The sequence below is a fragment of the Cordyceps militaris genome (assembly GCF_000225605.1).
Source record: "Cordyceps militaris CM01 unplaced genomic scaffold CCM_S00001, whole genome shotgun sequence".
Taxonomy (NCBI): Eukaryota; Fungi; Ascomycota; class Sordariomycetes; order Hypocreales; family Cordycipitaceae; genus Cordyceps; species Cordyceps militaris.
This window is the reverse complement of record NW_006271969.1, coordinates 5,947,484-5,965,688: the sequence shown is the minus strand read 5'-3', so window position 1 is coordinate 5,965,688 and position 18,205 is coordinate 5,947,484. Positions and strand designations below refer to the sequence as shown.

The 18,205-nt window shown below is 55.5% G+C and overlaps 7 protein-coding genes across 7 annotated transcripts in view; 2 read left to right on the top strand and 5 right to left on the bottom strand.

Annotated features, from left to right (window-relative positions):
* Window positions 1-505, top strand: part of CCM_01845 (Glycosyl transferase, family 25) — a gene marked incomplete at both ends in the record, with an annotated part of 1,391 nt that extends 886 nt beyond the window's left edge. The window contains one exon of the mRNA XM_006666999.1: window positions 25-505. Within this exon, the coding sequence (XP_006667062.1) occupies window positions 25-505 (481 nt within the window). The remainder of the gene's footprint in view (window positions 1-24) is intronic.
* Window positions 506-1,273: 768 nt separating this feature from the next.
* Window positions 1,274-2,810, bottom strand: CCM_01844 (Putative Sin3 binding protein; the record flags this gene model as incomplete). The annotated part of the gene is made up of 2 exons (XM_006666998.1): window positions 1,274-1,475; window positions 1,756-2,810. 2 exons carry the CDS (start codon window positions 2,808-2,810, stop codon window positions 1,274-1,276), a joined length of 1,257 nt encoding a protein of 418 aa, XP_006667061.1.
* A 3,586-nt stretch (window positions 2,811-6,396) lies between these two features.
* CCM_01843 (DNA topoisomerase III) lies at window positions 6,397-8,397 on the bottom strand (the record flags this gene model as incomplete). The annotated part of the gene is made up of 4 exons (XM_006666997.1): window positions 6,397-7,769; window positions 7,828-7,997; window positions 8,052-8,230; window positions 8,281-8,397. The coding sequence occupies 4 exons, from the start codon at window positions 8,395-8,397 to the stop codon at window positions 6,397-6,399; spliced, it is 1,839 nt and encodes a 612-aa protein (XP_006667060.1).
* Window positions 8,398-9,358: 961 nt separating this feature from the next.
* Window positions 9,359-10,553, top strand: CCM_01842 (DUF1295 domain protein; the record flags this gene model as incomplete). The annotated part of the gene is made up of 3 exons (XM_006666996.1): window positions 9,359-9,715; window positions 9,772-10,063; window positions 10,126-10,553. 3 exons carry the CDS (start codon window positions 9,359-9,361, stop codon window positions 10,551-10,553), a joined length of 1,077 nt encoding a protein of 358 aa, XP_006667059.1.
* Window positions 10,554-10,720: 167 nt separating this feature from the next.
* On the bottom strand, window positions 10,721-11,827 carry CCM_01841 (4-nitrophenylphosphatase; the record flags this gene model as incomplete). The annotated part of the gene is made up of 3 exons (XM_006666995.1): window positions 10,721-11,481; window positions 11,536-11,640; window positions 11,725-11,827. 3 exons carry the CDS (start codon window positions 11,825-11,827, stop codon window positions 10,721-10,723), a joined length of 969 nt encoding a protein of 322 aa, XP_006667058.1.
* Window positions 11,828-12,331: 504 nt separating this feature from the next.
* Window positions 12,332-14,290, bottom strand: CCM_01840 (proteinase, putative; the record flags this gene model as incomplete). The annotated part of the gene is made up of 2 exons (XM_006666994.1): window positions 12,332-13,297; window positions 13,367-14,290. 2 exons carry the CDS (start codon window positions 14,288-14,290, stop codon window positions 12,332-12,334), a joined length of 1,890 nt encoding a protein of 629 aa, XP_006667057.1.
* Window positions 14,291-15,134: 844 nt separating this feature from the next.
* Window positions 15,135-16,139, bottom strand: CCM_01839 (lathosterol oxidase; the record flags this gene model as incomplete). Its single annotated transcript, XM_006666993.1, has 1 exon — window positions 15,135-16,139. One exon carries the CDS (start codon window positions 16,137-16,139, stop codon window positions 15,135-15,137), a length of 1,005 nt encoding a protein of 334 aa, XP_006667056.1.
* Window positions 16,140-18,205: the final 2,066 nt, after the last annotated feature.

Genomic DNA, 18,205 nt, shown 5'->3' with positions numbered 1-18,205 from the left:
CGACGCGCACGTCGCGCCGGGCAGCGACTACTGGGGCGACGCGCTCGGTGCCGAGCGCGTGGTGCGGCGCTCCGGCGGCATCGTGTGCACCACGGCCTACGCCGTGTCGCAGACGGGCGCCGCCAAGCTGCTCCTGCGCAGCGCCGTCGACCTCGACAACCCCGTCGACCTCGTCATGCGCCGCATGATCCTCTCGGGCGACCTGCGCGTCTACAGCGTCATGCCCACCGTCTTTGGCCAGTGGGAGTACGTCGACGGCATCGGCATGTCTGAGCGCGGCGCCAACAGCGACATCCACGGCGGCAACCCCGACCCCGACGCCCCCGACGCCCCCCTCAACCTCACCGGCTGGGACACGGTCCAGCAGACCGGCAGCATCTGGCAGAACAGGGAGGGCCACCCGAGCATCGCGTTTACCGACATGGCGCTGCAGAAAGCCTGGGGGCTGATTATGGGCGACTCGACGCTGCCCGCCAGCCAGTTTAATGAGACGGACGGGAACTGAGAAGAGAAAAGGATGCTGGGACAGGGAAAGGGGCGCGGTGGTAGAGTCGCCTTGTTCCGTCATGACATGTAGGATATTGCATCAGCGGTTGGTTTTTCCTTGGGTGTGTATCTAGATAAATTCTTGCCGATTTTAGCACACGGGCCTGTTTTATTACCATATATCTGTCTTTTCATTACTATACACATAATATCACGTACGAGTTTGGAGCAAGAAGGAAAGACGCACTCCACGACGCTGCGCCAACTACAATGAGATGCGTCATCAGGTTGCAACTGGACAGACAAGTAGGATCAAGAGTTTCCATTGAATGCAGGCTGGGTGCAGCTAACACAAGAAAAACTACCTAAGCAGAGAGCAATTGCCCTCGACGTCCCTCAAAAAAAAAATTAAAAAAATTCAGGGTCCTATTGATATCCCATTCTCTCGTGCTTACGTTGAAGCACTCGAGCAAACCTCGCCACTCGAGGTATCATATTTGGAGTGCCATACTCCAAGCTGAGAAATGGTCAGCTATTTGCAAGTAGCAATAACCGTCCATTTCATATATTCCATGGCTCCGCGGAGCCGCCCATTCATTTCCATCTATATAAAGCATGTTGGTTCCCCCAGGGTTGCTGTGAAAAGGGCAAGCGGGAGGGTTGATTATTATCTTGTAGTGTCGTAGAGTGTTGAGACGTCCCAAGGTTCACTGTTCAACAGCGAAGCCGAAGCAAGGTGCCAAGACTGAAGCGTCAAGCAGATCATCGGTAAAAAAAAAAGAAAAAACTAGAGTGTTGAACTGGTTCGAGACGTTTGCCAGCAAAAGGGTATGTGCAAGAAGATAAAAGTAGCAGAAGCGAACGACAAAAAGCCATTAAAAGAGATACCAGGAGAAACGTAGAGTGACAAGTGTGTCACGGAGTTTCGGCCAGGCAAGTGATGGTTGAGCTTCGCGCTGCGGGGGTATCTGCCCAAATGCCAGCTGTTGCTAGAGACCAGAAGAAAAGCGCAAGAGTTGAGAGACGAATGGAGGGAGAAAGCGCAAAGAGCAAATGTTGTTGTGAACCCGTGTCATCGTAGTAAGAGTTGGCCGTGATGTAGACATTTCGCCGTCGATATCACGAGGGTGTGACAGGCATTCCTTTTGGCCCAGCCAAGTTGGCCGGGTGTATTTTGATATCCGGACCCAGTTGCTTCAAGCGATAAAAAGGGAAAAAGGGAAATAAAGATAACCCGCGCCAGAAAAACGCCGTGCATGCAGATCGTACTATACAGAACCGAGTCGTAGAAGAGCCTCGACAGCGTCACGCTCCTGAGCGCCAGAGGCGCCAGCGAGAGCAATCATGTCAAAGCCAGAGTGAGGGAAATGAGCCATGCCGGACCGGCCGGAAAAGGCACGCATGCCCGTGGTGTTGTAGGTGTGTGGGACGGGCACATTGGGGTTGGACAGAGCAGCGGCCATGTTGGGGTAGGATTCGGCGCGCAGGGCAGCGGCACCCATGGCAGCCCAGTCCTCGTCGTCGGTGACATCCTCGGGGTCGTCATTCATGGTGACGTCGTCGTCGGGGGCTTCGGAGCACGAGGCGGACTCGTAGCCGTCCATGGACATGTTGTCGGCCTCATCCTCCATCATGGGGATGGTGTGGTCGTCGTGGGAGAAGTGAAAGGACTCGCCACTAGAGCCAAACATGTTTGCTCTAGCCCTCTCCTGGGCTCGCAGAGCGTTTCTGGAAATGGGAATACCGCCGTTGGGGAGAGACCCCGGGGGTGTGGCGTCGCGGTCACGTCCTGGGAGTCCGCGTCGCTTGGCGTTCCACCGTCCCCAGCCGACCTTTTCAAAGTCGACTTCATTGTCGCCATGGGCGCCGTCTCCGCGGCCTTCGAGGGCACCGACGACCAGCCTGCGAGCCTTGGCCGGGGGGATGCCGGAGAAGCCGGGCACCGAGGTAGTCAGGTAGCCGATGATGTGCCGTATCGCCAGAGGTCCGTGGTTGAGCAGGATCTCGGGGAGGTGATACGTGCCCAGCATGGCGCTGGTAATAGTACCGGAGGCGTCGTGGTGCGGGGAGACGGAGCGCTTGGGGCCGTAAGCGTCTTGGTGGAGGTCCAAGTCGGAGTCGATGGGCTCAAGCTTGGCCGCCTTTTGAAGCTGGGCCTTGAGACCGTGGGCGGCGAGCGCAGGGGAGATGGAGTTGGGAGGAGTCGGGAGGTTATGAGATCGTGCCACAGTCGCCGGGTCGCTCCGATCCGCTACAACAGTCAAGTTGTCTCGGTTCAAGGAGGCCTGAGGAATGTCACGAGCAGCTGCTGCCATGGAAGCCATGATGTTTATACCAGGTGTGGGAAAAGGGCTTCAGAACAATCTGGGACGGGACGAGTTAGCGCGAGAGCTGATAGGGGTGCGAGGCGTGATGCAGGTAATGAGGAGGCGATGTAGAGGCAGAGTGTGACGTGGCACTGGTACTGGCGACGATGACAGCAACGGCGACGACGATGTGAGGGCGACTCTGGGGTTTGCGATGCAGGAGCTGGTGGTGAGGTGCAGTTGAGTCACTTGCAGCCGGGCTACGTACCTAGATGTCCCGAAGCGGAAGTTGGCGAAACTGGTATGAACTTGAGAAACTCAGTATATTCTGGATGGACAGGCGGTGGCAGAGCTGGCGCGACTCTCTGGACTGTGACAGATGACTCTCGATGATTAAAATAGGATGGGATGCGTTGTTGTTGTTGCTTTGAAGAAGAGAAGAAGGGGAGGGAGGGTCGGAGTCTCAGCGAGGAGAGACGCGAGTTATGTACAGCCTCAGCGCTATTACAGGCCGGTAGGGTTGCAATAGCGCTGTAGCAAAACGCTGTCCGCTGTAACGGGACGCGCGACGATGATGATTCGGGGGGGGGGGGGAGGGGGGTGGCTCTTGGGTGTGGCGCTTTGATAAGTACTCATCACGATGTGCTTCTGCGAAAAGGGACTTTACTATCTGCCGTGGGAAAGTTCAGTCAGTACTAGTTCGTGTTGCTGGAGAGGCCGAGCGAGCCACGCCAGTCAAAGCCTGAGCCTAACTGGAGGGCGGTACATTGTGGCACAGGTACAAGCCTGGCAGGTGACAAAGGGCGTCGCCGGTGAAAGGGTTAATGGGCTAATAACCGTGGTTCAAAAGGTACTTTCAGATCCGCGCTACCACACATGCTAAATCAAAGTAACTCGACGCGACATGGTGTCGTCAGTCTGGAGGGTGTGGGCGCAAGGCCCCGCTGTTTTTCGCTCAATGCCTCGCCACTGTATCTTTGATCCCAAATCCTCTACCATACTGAAAATACTGCTAATATGTCGCTGACACATGCACCCAGATATCCCTAATCCCATGACTCCCAGCCGGCACACCAAGCCACACCCTCGGGACCGGCAGGACTGAGCTCCGGTGGTGGCGATTGTTCACCTTCTTTGACGGGAATCAAGAAACACCTTTTTCACCATCCCGCCCTTTTTTGTCCTTGCCGGTTCTTGTGTTGCCGATTGCAAACGCCCTGTGTCACTTACATCAAAGATGACGGGCAGGGGGGGGAGGGGCGTGGTGGGAAAACGGGCACCGCCAGCGCAAACGGCTACCAAGTAAACACTGAGAAGCCGTCGCGCGCCACAAGGACTGACCAGTAAGCTGACCTAATGGCAGCACACTACTAGGAGCCGGAGCGCAAATGGCAACAAAAGAATTTCAAGGGATGCAAACTTTTGCCCTAATTATTTTCGTGGCCTCTTTTTTTTTTTACGTCCTGTTTCTGTGCGGTGGGTTTCGTGGTTCGTCGGGTTGAGGATTGTCTTGCTTCCCCGCGCACGCGACCGAGAGATCGGAGCTTCTCGGCCAACAAAGCGGACAACGTGGGCGCGCCAGTTGATGAGAATCGCGGGGAGAGCAGAGAGTAACAGAAGAGGCAGGCTAACACGGTTCCAGTGCCGACGATACAGTAGTAGTCTGGGTATGTAGTTTTCCGTCTGATGCACGCTGACCTGGCTTCTGCCTTGACAGACGACTGCCGTGTTGTCCACTAACATGGGAGGGACGAGGTATCACACGACGAGCCGGCCACCGTAGACGACAAGAATACAAGGCAGTCACCCAAAAACCCAATCAGGTAGTACAAACAAGCTGTATGAAGAATTCCACAAGACCAAAAGTCGTGCCTGTCATCCGGGTCGTTGCAGCCGACTCTCAGCCTCCGCCGGTCCGCTTCTACCACGCGCCATCGTTCCAGCGCATTTTTACAGCGCCATTGCTTCCAGCACATGCTCTCCTCCATTCGTCCACGAGACACCCGAACCACGATACATGCCCATTCGTCAATTCCGCCTTGATTATTGTGCTAGAAAACAAGAAACGAATATCGGCAACCCCTTCGCTTTCGTCATTCTTTTTCTGTGCGTTTTGCCATTTTCTGCTTAGCACTCTGTTCGTCCACTGCCCCTTTCGAATATCCGTCCAAGTCGAGGCCCTTTGCCCTATCCTCTTGTTAGATTAACCTTCATTTTACCACGTTCGATTCTCCCTGGCTCATTATCCCCCTTTTCACCTCTGCTTTTCAGCAACCAAACAAATCCCTACCTATTCTTTCCTATACCGCGCATGTGTCATGGTCATGCCTTCCCATCACTTCTCTCACATAGCCCACTCGCCTTCTGCCCGGCCTGACTAAAACTGACGTGCATCGAGGATCCATCTTCTCTCTCTTCTTCAACTGCTGAAAATAGCACATCCAACCGCGTTACTCCATATTATTCCCCCAAAGTGCATTTCATCCTTGCACGGGAGGGGCGTGTGTTGTAGAAACCCGCCGAGACCCCCAGTGCGTCATTAGTTGGTCTTTGAGTCCTTGGCTTCCCTCTACAGAGCCCAATTGAACAACTCGTGGTCGCTCCCAGTGGCTCATAACGTGCCGTCAAATGGATCCATCATTCGTTTTTACGTGGCAATGCCGGATTCAATCGCGAGAAGGAGAAAATGTGAACCATCAAATGACTTTTGCAAAATGTCTGAGCCATTTTCAAAGCCCTCTCAGATGCCTACATTACCCGAGAACCTAGTTTGGTGCGTATTGATATAGAGTGCCAATTCAGCCAACGCTCTTATCATTGCACTGCACAGATAGTACAGATTACAGTTGACGGCCATCAATCGCGTCTTGGCCATGACTGCATCTCTCCAGCCCACTTCCCCGCGCCCGCGATAACACACTTGGGCCTGAGCGTCATTCCGCGAGTACTTCATTTGTTTTGTGCGATGACGATAAAAGAAAGCCCTAATCCTAGTACCGAATTCATATGCCCTTGGTTCATCGAATCGCGCCACTGTCTGCATCAACCAGCCCAGCATCTGGCCCTGCCTAAACACGCAAACCACACGCCGCCACACGTGTGTCATCTCGAGCCAATTCCGGCCCGGACCATTCTTTTTTTTTCGCCCAATGTATACAAGGTGCAAGAAAAACCTTGTTGTTTCTCGGCGTCTGTAAAACAGTTCAGTGCCATCGTGCTGCCTGCTGCTCCATTATTGGCCGCAATTGCGATATAAAATACAGCTCCGCGCAAGACTTCATCCCCGGAAGGATACCCCGCTCTGCAGTACACACAGGACGCCGAGCTTGCCCTCTTCCTCGTCTGCTTCGTCATGCAACTTGCCCTCTACTTCTTCTGCCTCTTCATGCCGCATGCCCATCCCGCGGCCCAATCCAACCAAACCAGGCAGCTGGATCCGTCATGCCAAGCTCGTCAGACACGCTGCTAAATCACGCGCATAGAAACAAGAATTTACAGGTGGTGGCGCACCTCCTTCGATTCCGTCTTCATCGATGTTGCTCTATCTTATGGATTAGTTCATCTAATTTCTTTCATCATGCTGGTTCCATCATGACCGGTTTCGTCATCCAGGCTGCGCAAAGACAAACTCGCGACACGCCCGCTTCAGCACATTCAGCCGCTCCTGCGACTGCATAAAGACCTCTCTGTATTGCGCGATGCTTTCCCGGAGCATGACATCCTTGCTGAGCCGGCCCTCGCAGATGGCCTTCATCTTGAGTTCCACCTCCTTTCGTAGAAACGGCTTGCCCAGGCTCGTCTCGAAATTCATCCGGTCAAAGCCCAGTATCAGGGCCACACCCAGCTGCGTCGGCACAAACACCCTGACGCCCCCGCCTCTGCCTCGTCCCGTTGCTCCGCCGCCGCCACGACCGCCTCTTCCGCGACCCCGACCACGCCCACCACGGCCGCGTCCACCTCTGCCTGCTTGCGCGCTGTCAGAGTCTTGGTCGTCATCGCTGCCACCGCCCGTGGCAGCACCCGAACGGTCTATCGTCGCCGCGTATTCTCGGTCCTGGATTTTCTGAATGTGTTCGGCCATGGTCGCATCCGTGCCAATACCGTTGGCATCCATTAGCGCAATGAGATCTGCTTCCGTAAGATACGACGGTGGCCCTGTTTTGCCTTCCGTCATCATGGCCTCGGTCGGTTGAAATTGCTCTCCAACTGTAAATTTGGGCAGCTCCGCCGTGTCGTTCCATTTCTCGTATACGTAGACATCGAGGTAGTTTCGTTCCAAGACAATGACGCCATGAGCGCTAAACATCTCTTCGCCGAATTGAAGCTCGATTTCCGTTGCGGAACCCTTGGCATCTTCTGAGCAGCAGGCAAGAAACCGTCTCACAACATACTCGTACAGGCGTCCTTCGTCGTGGTTCAACACGCTCGGGGCGGCATACGTAATAGGATGGATAGGCGGATGCGCTTTATCATCGTGCCTCCCTTCACGTGGCTGCTGAAACCCACCGTTCACAAGACCTTGTGCGAATTCACCCCAGCGCTGGTCAGGTGTCTGCTTTTGCACCAACGTGCGCAGATTTATGCCCTTGTCGAAGCGGTCCGTCTCTGTTCTTGGATAGCTGATGAATCCTTTGTTGTAAAGCCCTTCTGCAATTGTCATGGCTTGTTGACCACTCATCCGAAGCAAGCGAGTGGCTGCCTTTTGGAGCTCGACTGTGGTAAGTGGCAGCGGTTTAAACCTGCGCGTTGGCTTTTCCTGAACCTTGGTAATTTTGGCCAATTTAGCAGCCAGGCATCTTTCATATAGAATAATGGTCGTCATGCGATCAAAAAGCCGAGATCGTGACCAGCTGAAAGAAACTTGCTTGCGTTCACGGCTGTGGGTGACCTTGATGCTCCAGAATGGCTCCGGGACAAAATTCTTGACTCGAAAATACCGGTCTACAACGAAACCAAGGGTAGGGAATTGGCATGAACCTTGAGAGCACAGACTTCAGCACGCGAATATTCAACCTTTACGTAGGAACAGACTTACCGTAGCTTAGGGTCAAATTTTCCATTGGTCCGCCCAGTGGCCGTAGATTGTTGGTCATGAACCGTGTGAAGGCGTATCCTATGCGCAAATCGAGTTCCATTCGCGCAGCGACAGCATTCACCTGCTTCTCGTCAAGATTGATAAGGCGAGTGGCAGCAGTCAAGACGTGCCTATACCGAGTCAGCGCATGCGAGTGAGGATGGGGTTCGCGGCAACCATCTTACGCTCTTTCGACGTTGCTGAAGCGAGCACGTTTGACTTGTAGTTGAGCGTTGCCCTTCTTGGCAGCATCGACGATCTCTTGGCCAATGTGCTCTCCCTCGCGATCGCAATCCGTCCAGATGACGAGCAGACGGGCAAACCTTGCCTGCTCCGCCAAATTTTGGGCAATATTTTTCTTATCCTGGGAATTATTAGAGACTGCATGTGTGAACGGTTACAGAAATGATATACATCGTATACACTGGTGACGACTGGCGCGTGGAAGAGCGACTCGGGGGGCGGGAAACTCCAGTTCTTGTGCTCGGGTGTAAACTCGAGATTGGTGAGGTGGCCGATGACGGCAGTCATGGTGACTGAGCATGGGCCATATGGCGGCCCAAAATCGAAATCAAAGGCATAGTTCTTGATGTATTGGTTGCGAGTGTTGTGCTAGACGACGCAGCGTGACCGTGTTAGTCGCTGTTTTGCTACGCAACCGTCATGTCCATGTCAACTCACGGTCTGAAATTGGCCACCGGAGAGATGGCCAGCTACCGCCTTGGAGATGGATGGCTTCTCGGCCACACATAACACCCGCATATTCAATACATGTGTATATTTGAGTGTATTTCTGACTTTTATGCGATGTTGTCAGTGTCGCCCACGTCCCTAGACTTTGGACACGACAGCTATAAACGCGTCGCGTGATGGCAACTGTGCAACTGTACCACCCCCGTGGACGGATTCACTCGCATATTGATGGTGTGCGATTCGGGTTCAAAAGCTTCAGTGCGCCATTGGCGGTATCATCGGGCTTGTTTGTAGTATTCTGCTTCGTGTGGAGGGTGTTTGTGAAGGTCTGAGGAGCAAGTTTGAGATTTTGACTGATTCTTAGGTGGGCAGCTGGCAGCTCCACCCAAGCTCCAGGACGCCAGCCGTATATTTTGTCACGGAATGACAGCGTAAAACAGCTCTTTGGGGAGTGTAAATTCCTACGCAGTTTTTCATGTAGCTGTCTGCAGCTCGTGAGCTTCATCATCCGTATCTTAACAACAGTGCAATACTTGCACCGCAGCCTTACAGCCTTGCAGCAAATCATTGTTTGCTCTGCCTAGCGTCCGATGACGTTGCACCCGGCTATGCACCCGGCTAGCTGTAGGTAGCAGACAACCCTCAGTGCCTCAGCGCTCTCTATGACGCGCGAGCCCCCTTCTCGCCATCAACAACTCACCGTGGGGAAAGCCCTTGCCCAAAGCGCCCTTCCTTCAACAACAGGCAGCGCGATTTCAGGATTCGATATCCTCCATCCTCCACCCTCCATCTCGAAACCATGATTCCCGTCCTCCGGTCCATCGAGGACTGCGCCGACTACGCCAAGACGGTGCAGCCGTTCCTCCCCCAGCTCTATGCCCTGCCGCAGGTGCTCATGGCCAACGGCGCCAACCTCGCCGGCCTCAAGGACATTTACGTCCAGACGAACCCGCTCGTCAGCGGCTTCTCCGTCTCCGTTCTGTTCGGTGCCATCTTCCTCGCCGTTTCGGAGCTCAACCGCAACTATTCCCAGGTCGACCGCCTCTGGAGCATCCTGCCCAACCTTTACGTCGTGCACTTTGCTGTCTGGGCCCGTCTGGCTGGCCTCCCGTACCACCGCCTGGACTTGGTTGCCATTGCTACCACTATCTGGAGTGTATGTTTAGTCTACGTACTACCACCGAAGCTATTCACGCTAATCACAGGATGCAGGTCCGTCTTACCTTTAATTACTGGCGCAAGGGTGGTTACGAGGTTGGCTCTGAGGACTACAGATGGTGCATCATTATGAAGCAGGTTCCCAAGCCCGTCTTCTTTCTCTTCAACGTCACCTTCATCTCCTTTATCCAGAGCATCTTGCTATTTGCTTTCTCTGCCGCCCCTGCCTACAATATTCTTCTTTCCACCCGCTTTGAACCCCAGATCACCACCGCCGATTGGGCGTACTTTTACATCATTCTGGGCCTGGTTCTGAGCGAATGGATCAGTGACGGCCAGCAGTGGGGTAAGTTCTCTCATAAGCCTCTCGCCAATTTCACCAGATTCCACCATGCTAAAACAACCTAGATTACCACAAGGCCAAGCATTCATACCTCAAGACCGCCAAGGTACCCGAAGGCTGGTTCCAGGAGGAGCTTGACCGCGGATTCCTCACCAGCGGCTTATGGGCTTACAGCAGACATCCCAACTTCTTCGCCGAGCAAGCCATCTGGTTCGTCCTCTACCAGTGGAGCTGCTACGCCACCAACACCCTCTACAGCTGGGCTGGCGCCGGCTCCTTTGCCCTGTTTGCTCTATTCCAGGGTTCGACCTGGCTTACGGAGCTCATCTCTTCTGGAAAATACCCCGAGTACGCTCACTACCAGAAGCAGGTCGGCATGTTCCTCCCCACCTCGTTCAGAGGCTACACGCCGCCTGCTCCCAAGATGCCCAAGATTATCCGCACCAGCGAGCTCGCCAAGCGTCAGGAGCAAAGGGAGAAGCAGACGCAGTGAACTCACGGATTACTGGCCCCTCATAATTGAAGACCCTATGAACGATGACCGCCGCACGGTCGTCCGGAGACTCTGAATCGAGTTGTTGAAAAAGACGAAGCCGCCATGTATTCATTTTATAAATTTGTGTCTAATAGTCTAGGTCATTTCTAATCTAAATATTCTCTCTATGCGCCTTCTCGCAAATCGCTCAGCTTATCAGCGTAAAACGCAGGCACGGCAATGGCGTCCTCGGCCTCCCAATCAGCCTTGGAGTTGACACCCGTCAGCACGTGGAGCGTGCCGCCCAGCTTGCCCTCAATGCCAAACTTGATGTCCGTGTTGAGCCTGTCGCCGACCATGCACGTGCGGGCGCGGTCAAGCTGGAACTTGCCCTCGACGGCGTCCATCATGGCCTGGCTGGGCTTGCCGAGCGAGAGCGGCGGCGCGCCGACGGCGTTGGCGAGCGGCACGCTGCACGATCCCGCGCCGAGGAAGAGGTCGTGGTGCATGGGCAGCGTCGAGTCCGTGTTGGTGGCGAGAAAGTGGGCGCCGCGGCGCAGGTAGTGCAGGCCGTGCGCGAGCTTCAGGTAGTTGATGTGGAAGTCGAGGCCGCAGAGCACGGCACCGACGGTCGGGTCCAGCAGCGAGCCGTCGGCGAGGCCGGCAAAGTCGGCGGGCGTAATGTCGCGCCGGAAGGCGGGGTCGGTCGCGCCGATAAACGGAACGCCCTCGGCGCCGAGTTCCACCTCGACGCCGGCCTCGCCAATGACGTAGACCTTGTCCTTGCCGGGCGGCAGCTTGAGGATGCGCGCAATGTAGACGGCCGCCGAGTAGGACGAGCCAAAGACGTCGTCGGCGCCGGCCTCGATGCCCATGGCCGTCAGCTTCTTGACGTAGTCTTGTCGCGACTTTGTGGAATTATTCGTCACGAACACGATTCTCTTTCCTGGGAAACGCCCTTGTCAGACGTGCGGTTCGGTTTCGGGGCCATAGGACCTACCTTTTGAGCGCAGGAGTAGGAGCGTCTCCGGGACTCCTTCAAATACATGATCGCCGGACCACAAGACACCTAGATCGTCAAAGTCAGCAAGGGCCCCCGGAGGATCTGGGAGGGACGCGAATGCTTACCGTCGCAGTCAAATAAAAAAGTCTGTGGGTTGAATCGACAAGAGTGTTTAATTAGTCACACGCAGAGAGCGATTAAGTGCGCCAAAATAACGCACATCAAACTTGTCGAGGAAGTCTTTGATAGCAGCACCGTCACCGGTGAGATATTTTACAGAGGCTGCCATCCTTGCTGCCAAGTCGCGAAATGGAAGAGATGATGCAGACGCCAGTCAATCAAACGGCAAGTCCTTAGGATTAGAGAAAATATGCAGTGCGATGCCGGGTTGAGACGGTGAGATTCATGTCCCGGTCCAGGATGCATGATTAGTCATGGACTCATGAATCCGAGACCGTTGCAGAAACCGTTGCCGCAACACTCCTCTATATGCATTGGCGCACTGATATCCATATATAAAGATAAAGTGGTCTACTTAAAAAATGATATAGGCCATGGCAATAAGTGCTACTCCTCTTGCGTAGCGCCTCATAGCACCGACTATACGAAAAATTATGATTCATGTAGGGTATTATGACGACATCGTACGTCGGGACGACACTTGGGACGGGGGGGGGGATGAGAGCTCTCTTTGCTTCTGTTTATCAACCATTTCACTACTACAAAATTGAATTTATGCTATATGCTATGGAGATGACGTGAAATCAGGACGCTCACAACACATTCTACTTCATCAGAAAGGGAAGCGCGGCGCATCAATGACAACGCTCGACGCATCCACCTCGGCGTGCTCGTTCCACGGATCAAAGTCCGACTGGCACACCGTCTCGCGCGACGGAACCTTGCCCGTCTCCATGTACTCGCTCGCGATGCCCTTTGTGCATGCACTATTGGCGGAACCGAGCGCGCAGTGACCCATGGACTCCTGCACGACGACCACGGCGCCCGGGTGCGCGGCAGCCATGCGGCGCGCCGATCGCAGCGGCGTGACGGGATCGAGGCGGCTGGACAAGAACAGCAGCGGCGCGGCTGGCTTGCCGGGGACGGGGCGTCCATGCCGCGTGCGCTCGTACGGCGGCGTCGTAAACGGGCCGTCAAAGAACCAGTGGCGGGGGAAGCGGAACCCAGCGCACGGCAGGCGAATCTTGGACCAGAAGCTGCCAAAGGTGCTGGACGTGCGGCGCTCGCTGGCGACAAAGTCGCGCCACCACGCCAGGTCGCGCCCGGTGACGTCCTCGCCGTCGGCGCAGCGCGTCGCGATGCTGGCCTCGTTGGCGGCGAGCTGCATGACGGGCACGCGGAGGCTGTCGCGGCCGCCGGCCGCGCACGCCTCGCGCAGCTGCGGGAACGCGCCGAGCGTGTCGAGCAGCGCCACAAACGACGTGGCGTTGCCGGCGAGCAGGGCGGCGAGCGCGGCGGCGAGCGGCTTGAAGGACCGGCCGGGCGCGTAGTTGGTGATGGCGGCCGCGATGCGCACGTCGGCGGCCGTCAGCGCCGAGACCCCCCCGCCGGGCGTCGAGGTGATGGGCAGCGGCGCGTCGGCGAGGTCGGCGATGAAGGCTTCCACGCGCGCCTGGATGGCGGCGCCTGACGCGTCGCCGGGCTGCACGAGCGGGCAGACGGAGGCGCCGGCGGCGTGGCAGCCGGTGTAAAAGTGCGCGGTGATGTTGTCGGCGTCAATCGTGCTCGTGACCCAGCCCTAGAAGAAAGAAACGAGTTATTGAATATGAGGGCGGAGGAAAGATCTTGTGGCAAGGACAAGACTTACTGGTCCTGAGGAGTAGTCTTCGGCATCGACGACACCGTCAAGGATGAGGCGGCCGACACGCTCAGGAAAGAGCGAGGCAAAGTAGTTGCCCAAGATGGTGCCGTACGAATAGCCAACGTATTGCAGACGCGGGACGTCCTTTTTGTGGTGACCCCTCTTTCGCAGCTCGCGACGGTCCTCCTCCACCCCATCCTCCTCCTCCTCCTCCTCCTCCACACTCAACCCCTCCGCCTTGAGCTGCTCGTCAATCTTGTCCACAATGTGGACCATGTCGCGCGCGACACTCGGCGTGCTCATGTATCCCATAATCTCTGCGCCCGGCGCACCGGCCTCGCTCTCCGCCGCGCACCTGCCCAGGAGGCTCCTATACAGGCCGAGCAGCCGGGGCACTGCCGCCGGCACCGAGCCATCGACGATGCCGACGCCGCGCTCCTCGTAGGCAAACGCATCGCGCGCCAGGTCATTATGCGGGAGGCAGTTGGCGCGCGGCCAGCTGCGGCCGACGCCGCGCGGGTCAAACGAGAGAATCTCATAGTGCCGGCGGCCAGGCCTGTCGAGGGCGTCGCGGAGGCGCTGCGCGCCGCCGCCGAGCATGCTGTCGACGCCGGAACCGCCGGGCCCGCCGGGGTTCGTGATGACGGTGCCGCCAAAGGAACGGTCCGAGGCGGGCACGGTTGCGGGCAGCCGGATCACGGCCAGCACGACGACGCGCGGGTCGCGGTCCGCGGCGCGCCAGTCCATGGGCACCGTCAGCCGCGCGCACTCGTACCCGTCGTAGCAGGGCCGGTACGAGAGCACCGTCGAGGGAGGCACCTTGTCCCAGTCAAAGCTCGGCACGGCGTCATCGTTGCGTGGGGGGTCACGGCCACCCTGCGCCAGGGCGGCGGCGGCCACGCCAGCTACGAGAGCTGCTGTGTATCGCATGGTGCCAGGTGGATGTCCCCTCGCCTTTTTTTGTTTACGGTGGCGTGATCCCGAGCGGCAAACGGAGATGGAGCAAAGGAAGAACGTTATGGAGATGGCGATGGTACCGGCAAGGCTGAGGCTGGGATGATGTCAGGTCATGGCGTGCGGAGTCGTGCGACTGCTAGCGCTCGGCTTCAGCACCCGAATCTACGCATCTGCTTTGGTTCTGAGCTGTTGGCTGCTGCGAACAAGAGCTATCAAGTCATGCCAGCAAACCGACTACAACTAGAGATGATAGCTGAGATTCCGTGGGGATGAATAACCCCAACTTACCTAGGTTAGTAGCTAACTAGTGTTGTTGCTCCCATTCTGGCACAAGCTTTTGGTATTAACTACAGGTACATAGGGTAGTTAGGTAAGTACACGGGGATTTCAAAACTCCCACCCGAAAAGCCGGCGCACTGTGAGCGTATTCGGGTGACCCCACTTCCGTACTCGGACCGGTCAACAGCCGGTTTATACGAATTCACGTTCGAAATATGTACCATTGATTCCGCATTGGCAAATGCGCGCTATGCGAAAACAGTTCTACCCTATCCACGTCCCTTTTCAACAGGGTCAAAATTAGTCGCTCAATGCTGGCTCGGATATCTTCGGCGAGACTGCGCGCCACAACCACGGCGGGGTTCCAAAAAAGGGGTGAAGGCCCATCATCAAGAATAACAAGAAAATGCATTGCCTCTCGGCGTCGTCTATTAGTGTAAATGTATGACTCCCAACATTAATATATGAAAAAGACCCCGCAATGCTCGTAAATGGAGGGATATTCTCCCTCGTAGTAAATACTGTTGTGTGTTCGTCTCTAGTCGCTCTTCTTCTTCTGGGGAATTGGGTTGCCCTTATCGTCAATGAGACCCTTTTCACGCATGACGCGCAAGGACTCGTGGATAGGGTCGAGCTCAGGTCGCGGTTCGCGGTGCGAGTCAAAGTAGTTGTCGGCCCAAGTGAAGTACTGGCCGTAATTGCATGTAAAATACATGTGGTGAAGCGTGTGGTGGGCCGGGCTGTTGATGAACTTTTCGGACCAGGTGCCGGTGATCATGTCGCCGTCGTGGATGAAGATGGTCCAGAGCTGCACGAGAATGAAGAGCACTGCATAGAGGTACTTTTGCATTGGGCAGATGAAGACAAAGATGTGGTATGGAGTCGACTGGAGGAATCCATCGACGGGGTGGAAAGCAATCGCAGCCCAAGGCGTGGGAACAATCCACTTGTGGTGAGGCTTATGGACGTATTTGTAGACGCTGGGGTGATGCTCGAGTCTGTGAATCCAGTAGATGAAGAAGTCGTTGAAAATTAGGTATATGATTGTCGAGGCAATAAGCCAGGGCCAGCCGTATTCATCGATGCGTGTGTAGAGCAGACTGTGACCGCGGACCTCGGCGAGGAAAAAGGGCAGACTGAGGAGATCAATGACAGGAATAGCCCAGAGCGAAGACATGATTTCCTGGTGAATTTGGTTCTTGAGGAATCGAGGGTGGTACTCGAGACGACGGTCGAAGATGAAGTAGTAGGAGATGGCGGCGAAAATGAAGTAGATGGCAGCGGCACCAACGCCGGCGACAAACAAAATGGAGGCGCATTGACGTCGAAGGTCATCGCGCGGCAGCGACGAGACGATGCAGGACTCAATGGTCGAGGTGGCGAGCTTTGCGGTGGCGTTGTGGGCGGCAACAGCGCTCAAAAGTGACGAGGTCGACCAGGAGGCGGTAGGAACGGCATCGCAGGCTACAGCCGGGCCGGGAAACAAGTATGAGTAGGCATGGTCGAAGACGAGGGGGTCGAGAATTTCGAGAGCGGTATCCATGTTGTGCTACTGGTGTACCTCGAGCACGGCAAGGGACAGGGCAGACGAGCCAGCAGTTATAAAAAAAAGGGTTGCGGCGGTAAAAGGGCGTAAACGAGACCAAGGGAAAATGTTTGCTTGGCAGGACCGTCTGTAGATAAGATCAAATTTCATTTCATTTTTTACTAAGCGATTCGCTCCACTTGGCCAGCTCCGGGTTGGGCGGAAGCCGACTGGAGACGACTGGAAAGGAGGGTGCTCATGCCACTTTGTGCTGGCCAGTTCCCGCGTGCCGAAGCCACCAGAAGCCACGGTGCGAGATGATTCCGACTGGCACTGTCTCGGTGGCGCGAGACCTACCCTGGCCGCAGCTCACTGAGTCTGGCGTCGTACCTGGAATTGTGGTGCTTGTGGGCGGCCGGACCACCTCGGTCGCCGCAACATGCGCGTTTGTGCTTTGTGCGAAATGCGCTGTCGCACCTGTTGGCCATGTCACCAAATAGTGAGGCCAGTCGCGTCGGGAATGTCGTGTAATTCCCTGCACGCTGATTTGCAAAGGAAGACGGAAGTGGACAAGACCGACGTCCCCTGCATTACTGGGACGCTACTGGGCCGTCGTGCCGAGCGCCTACCTACACTGCCAATCTGCCCGTTTGTGTGCCCTTCCCTCGTGCCACACCGTGATGAAACGAATATGTTTCCTTTGTCACCATACTTTCGCCTCGCAACACAACACGGAAAGACTCAAATCGACAGCAAAAATAAAAACATACAATATTTACTAGGGCGGACAAAAAGACATGTACAACACCCGGTGTTCGCTGGTCGTCACCGAACCAACTACTAATCTGGCGCTCAAGTGGTTTTCGTTCGGAGATCAGACGGGATCCAGATTTTTCACTCGGCTATGGTCGTACATGCTAGATGAATGAGCATGTTCTGCTTATAACTCTCCTCGTGCAAACTGTTTGCCACACTGAGATCAGATATGCACGCGTGATGCTGCTTCACTTCCTACGGGTCGCTAGTATCAGACACAACCTCACGACCGGGAAGGATCTATATTACGAGAGGAAAATTTATCATTTTGCAACACCGGTAGATACATGGTAAGTAATTTGCTCTAGGTTACGCATAACGGCAGAGGGTGTTGCAACACGCACCGCATGCACAGCGGCTACCCACGCGGGCTTGTACTCGCGCAAAACTCTCACACGTTCGTTCGCTTGACTTTACAGGCCCATTTTCGACTACATTTCGTCACACAACTCCCCCGTCACTGGCAGACCGGTGACTAGACCCGCGAAAAATGCCCGCTGGTCCCTTTAACGCCCTGGGCCGGCTGGTGTAAACCAATACGTGTATCATGAAGACCGTGACGACAGAGCATTCGGGATTGCAGCACAAATAACGTAGTGAAACTCGTGCGATTCCTGCAAATACAGTCAGAAATAGGCGCCCTCACAATAACGAGAAAAATCTGAAGCATAAGAACGAAGCTGTCCTATAACATGCCACCTTCGATTCCTCATGAACATGGACACTGCATCATCACTTCTTGTCGGCAAAAAAAAAACCCCAACATCACCTACGCTTACCGCCAAACCCCACCAACGAAAGCCTCATGTGCGTCCACCATGTTGTCACCTATCACGGCTGTGGCTGCAACGTCCCAGGCACCTACTTCTGCGAGCCGGCGAGGCAAGCTGCCCGTGATAGCTTTGCCCATGTGGTGGCGTGCGCCGACATCTCGCTCCCGGATGCGGAAATCGAAAGAGATCATGCCTGCTTCCGACCGGAATGCCCTAAAAAGATCAAGTTTGAGCCATGGCGATGCTGCGCATGCGGCGAGGGCCCCAATGACACGACAATATGCAAGTTCGAGATTGAGGAAATACCCGAGTACCTAAAAGACTTTCAAGACCTGGAAGGGATCAAGTTGTGTAACCACAACCTGTGCATGAAATGCCCCAAATTTCGGTATGTATTCGCAAGATTGACCAAAGGGCGTGTCTGTGGGTTAACGAAGTTCAATTAGGGAACGGCGGTCATGCGTCGAGGACAAGAACAAAAAGCGGCGAAGCACG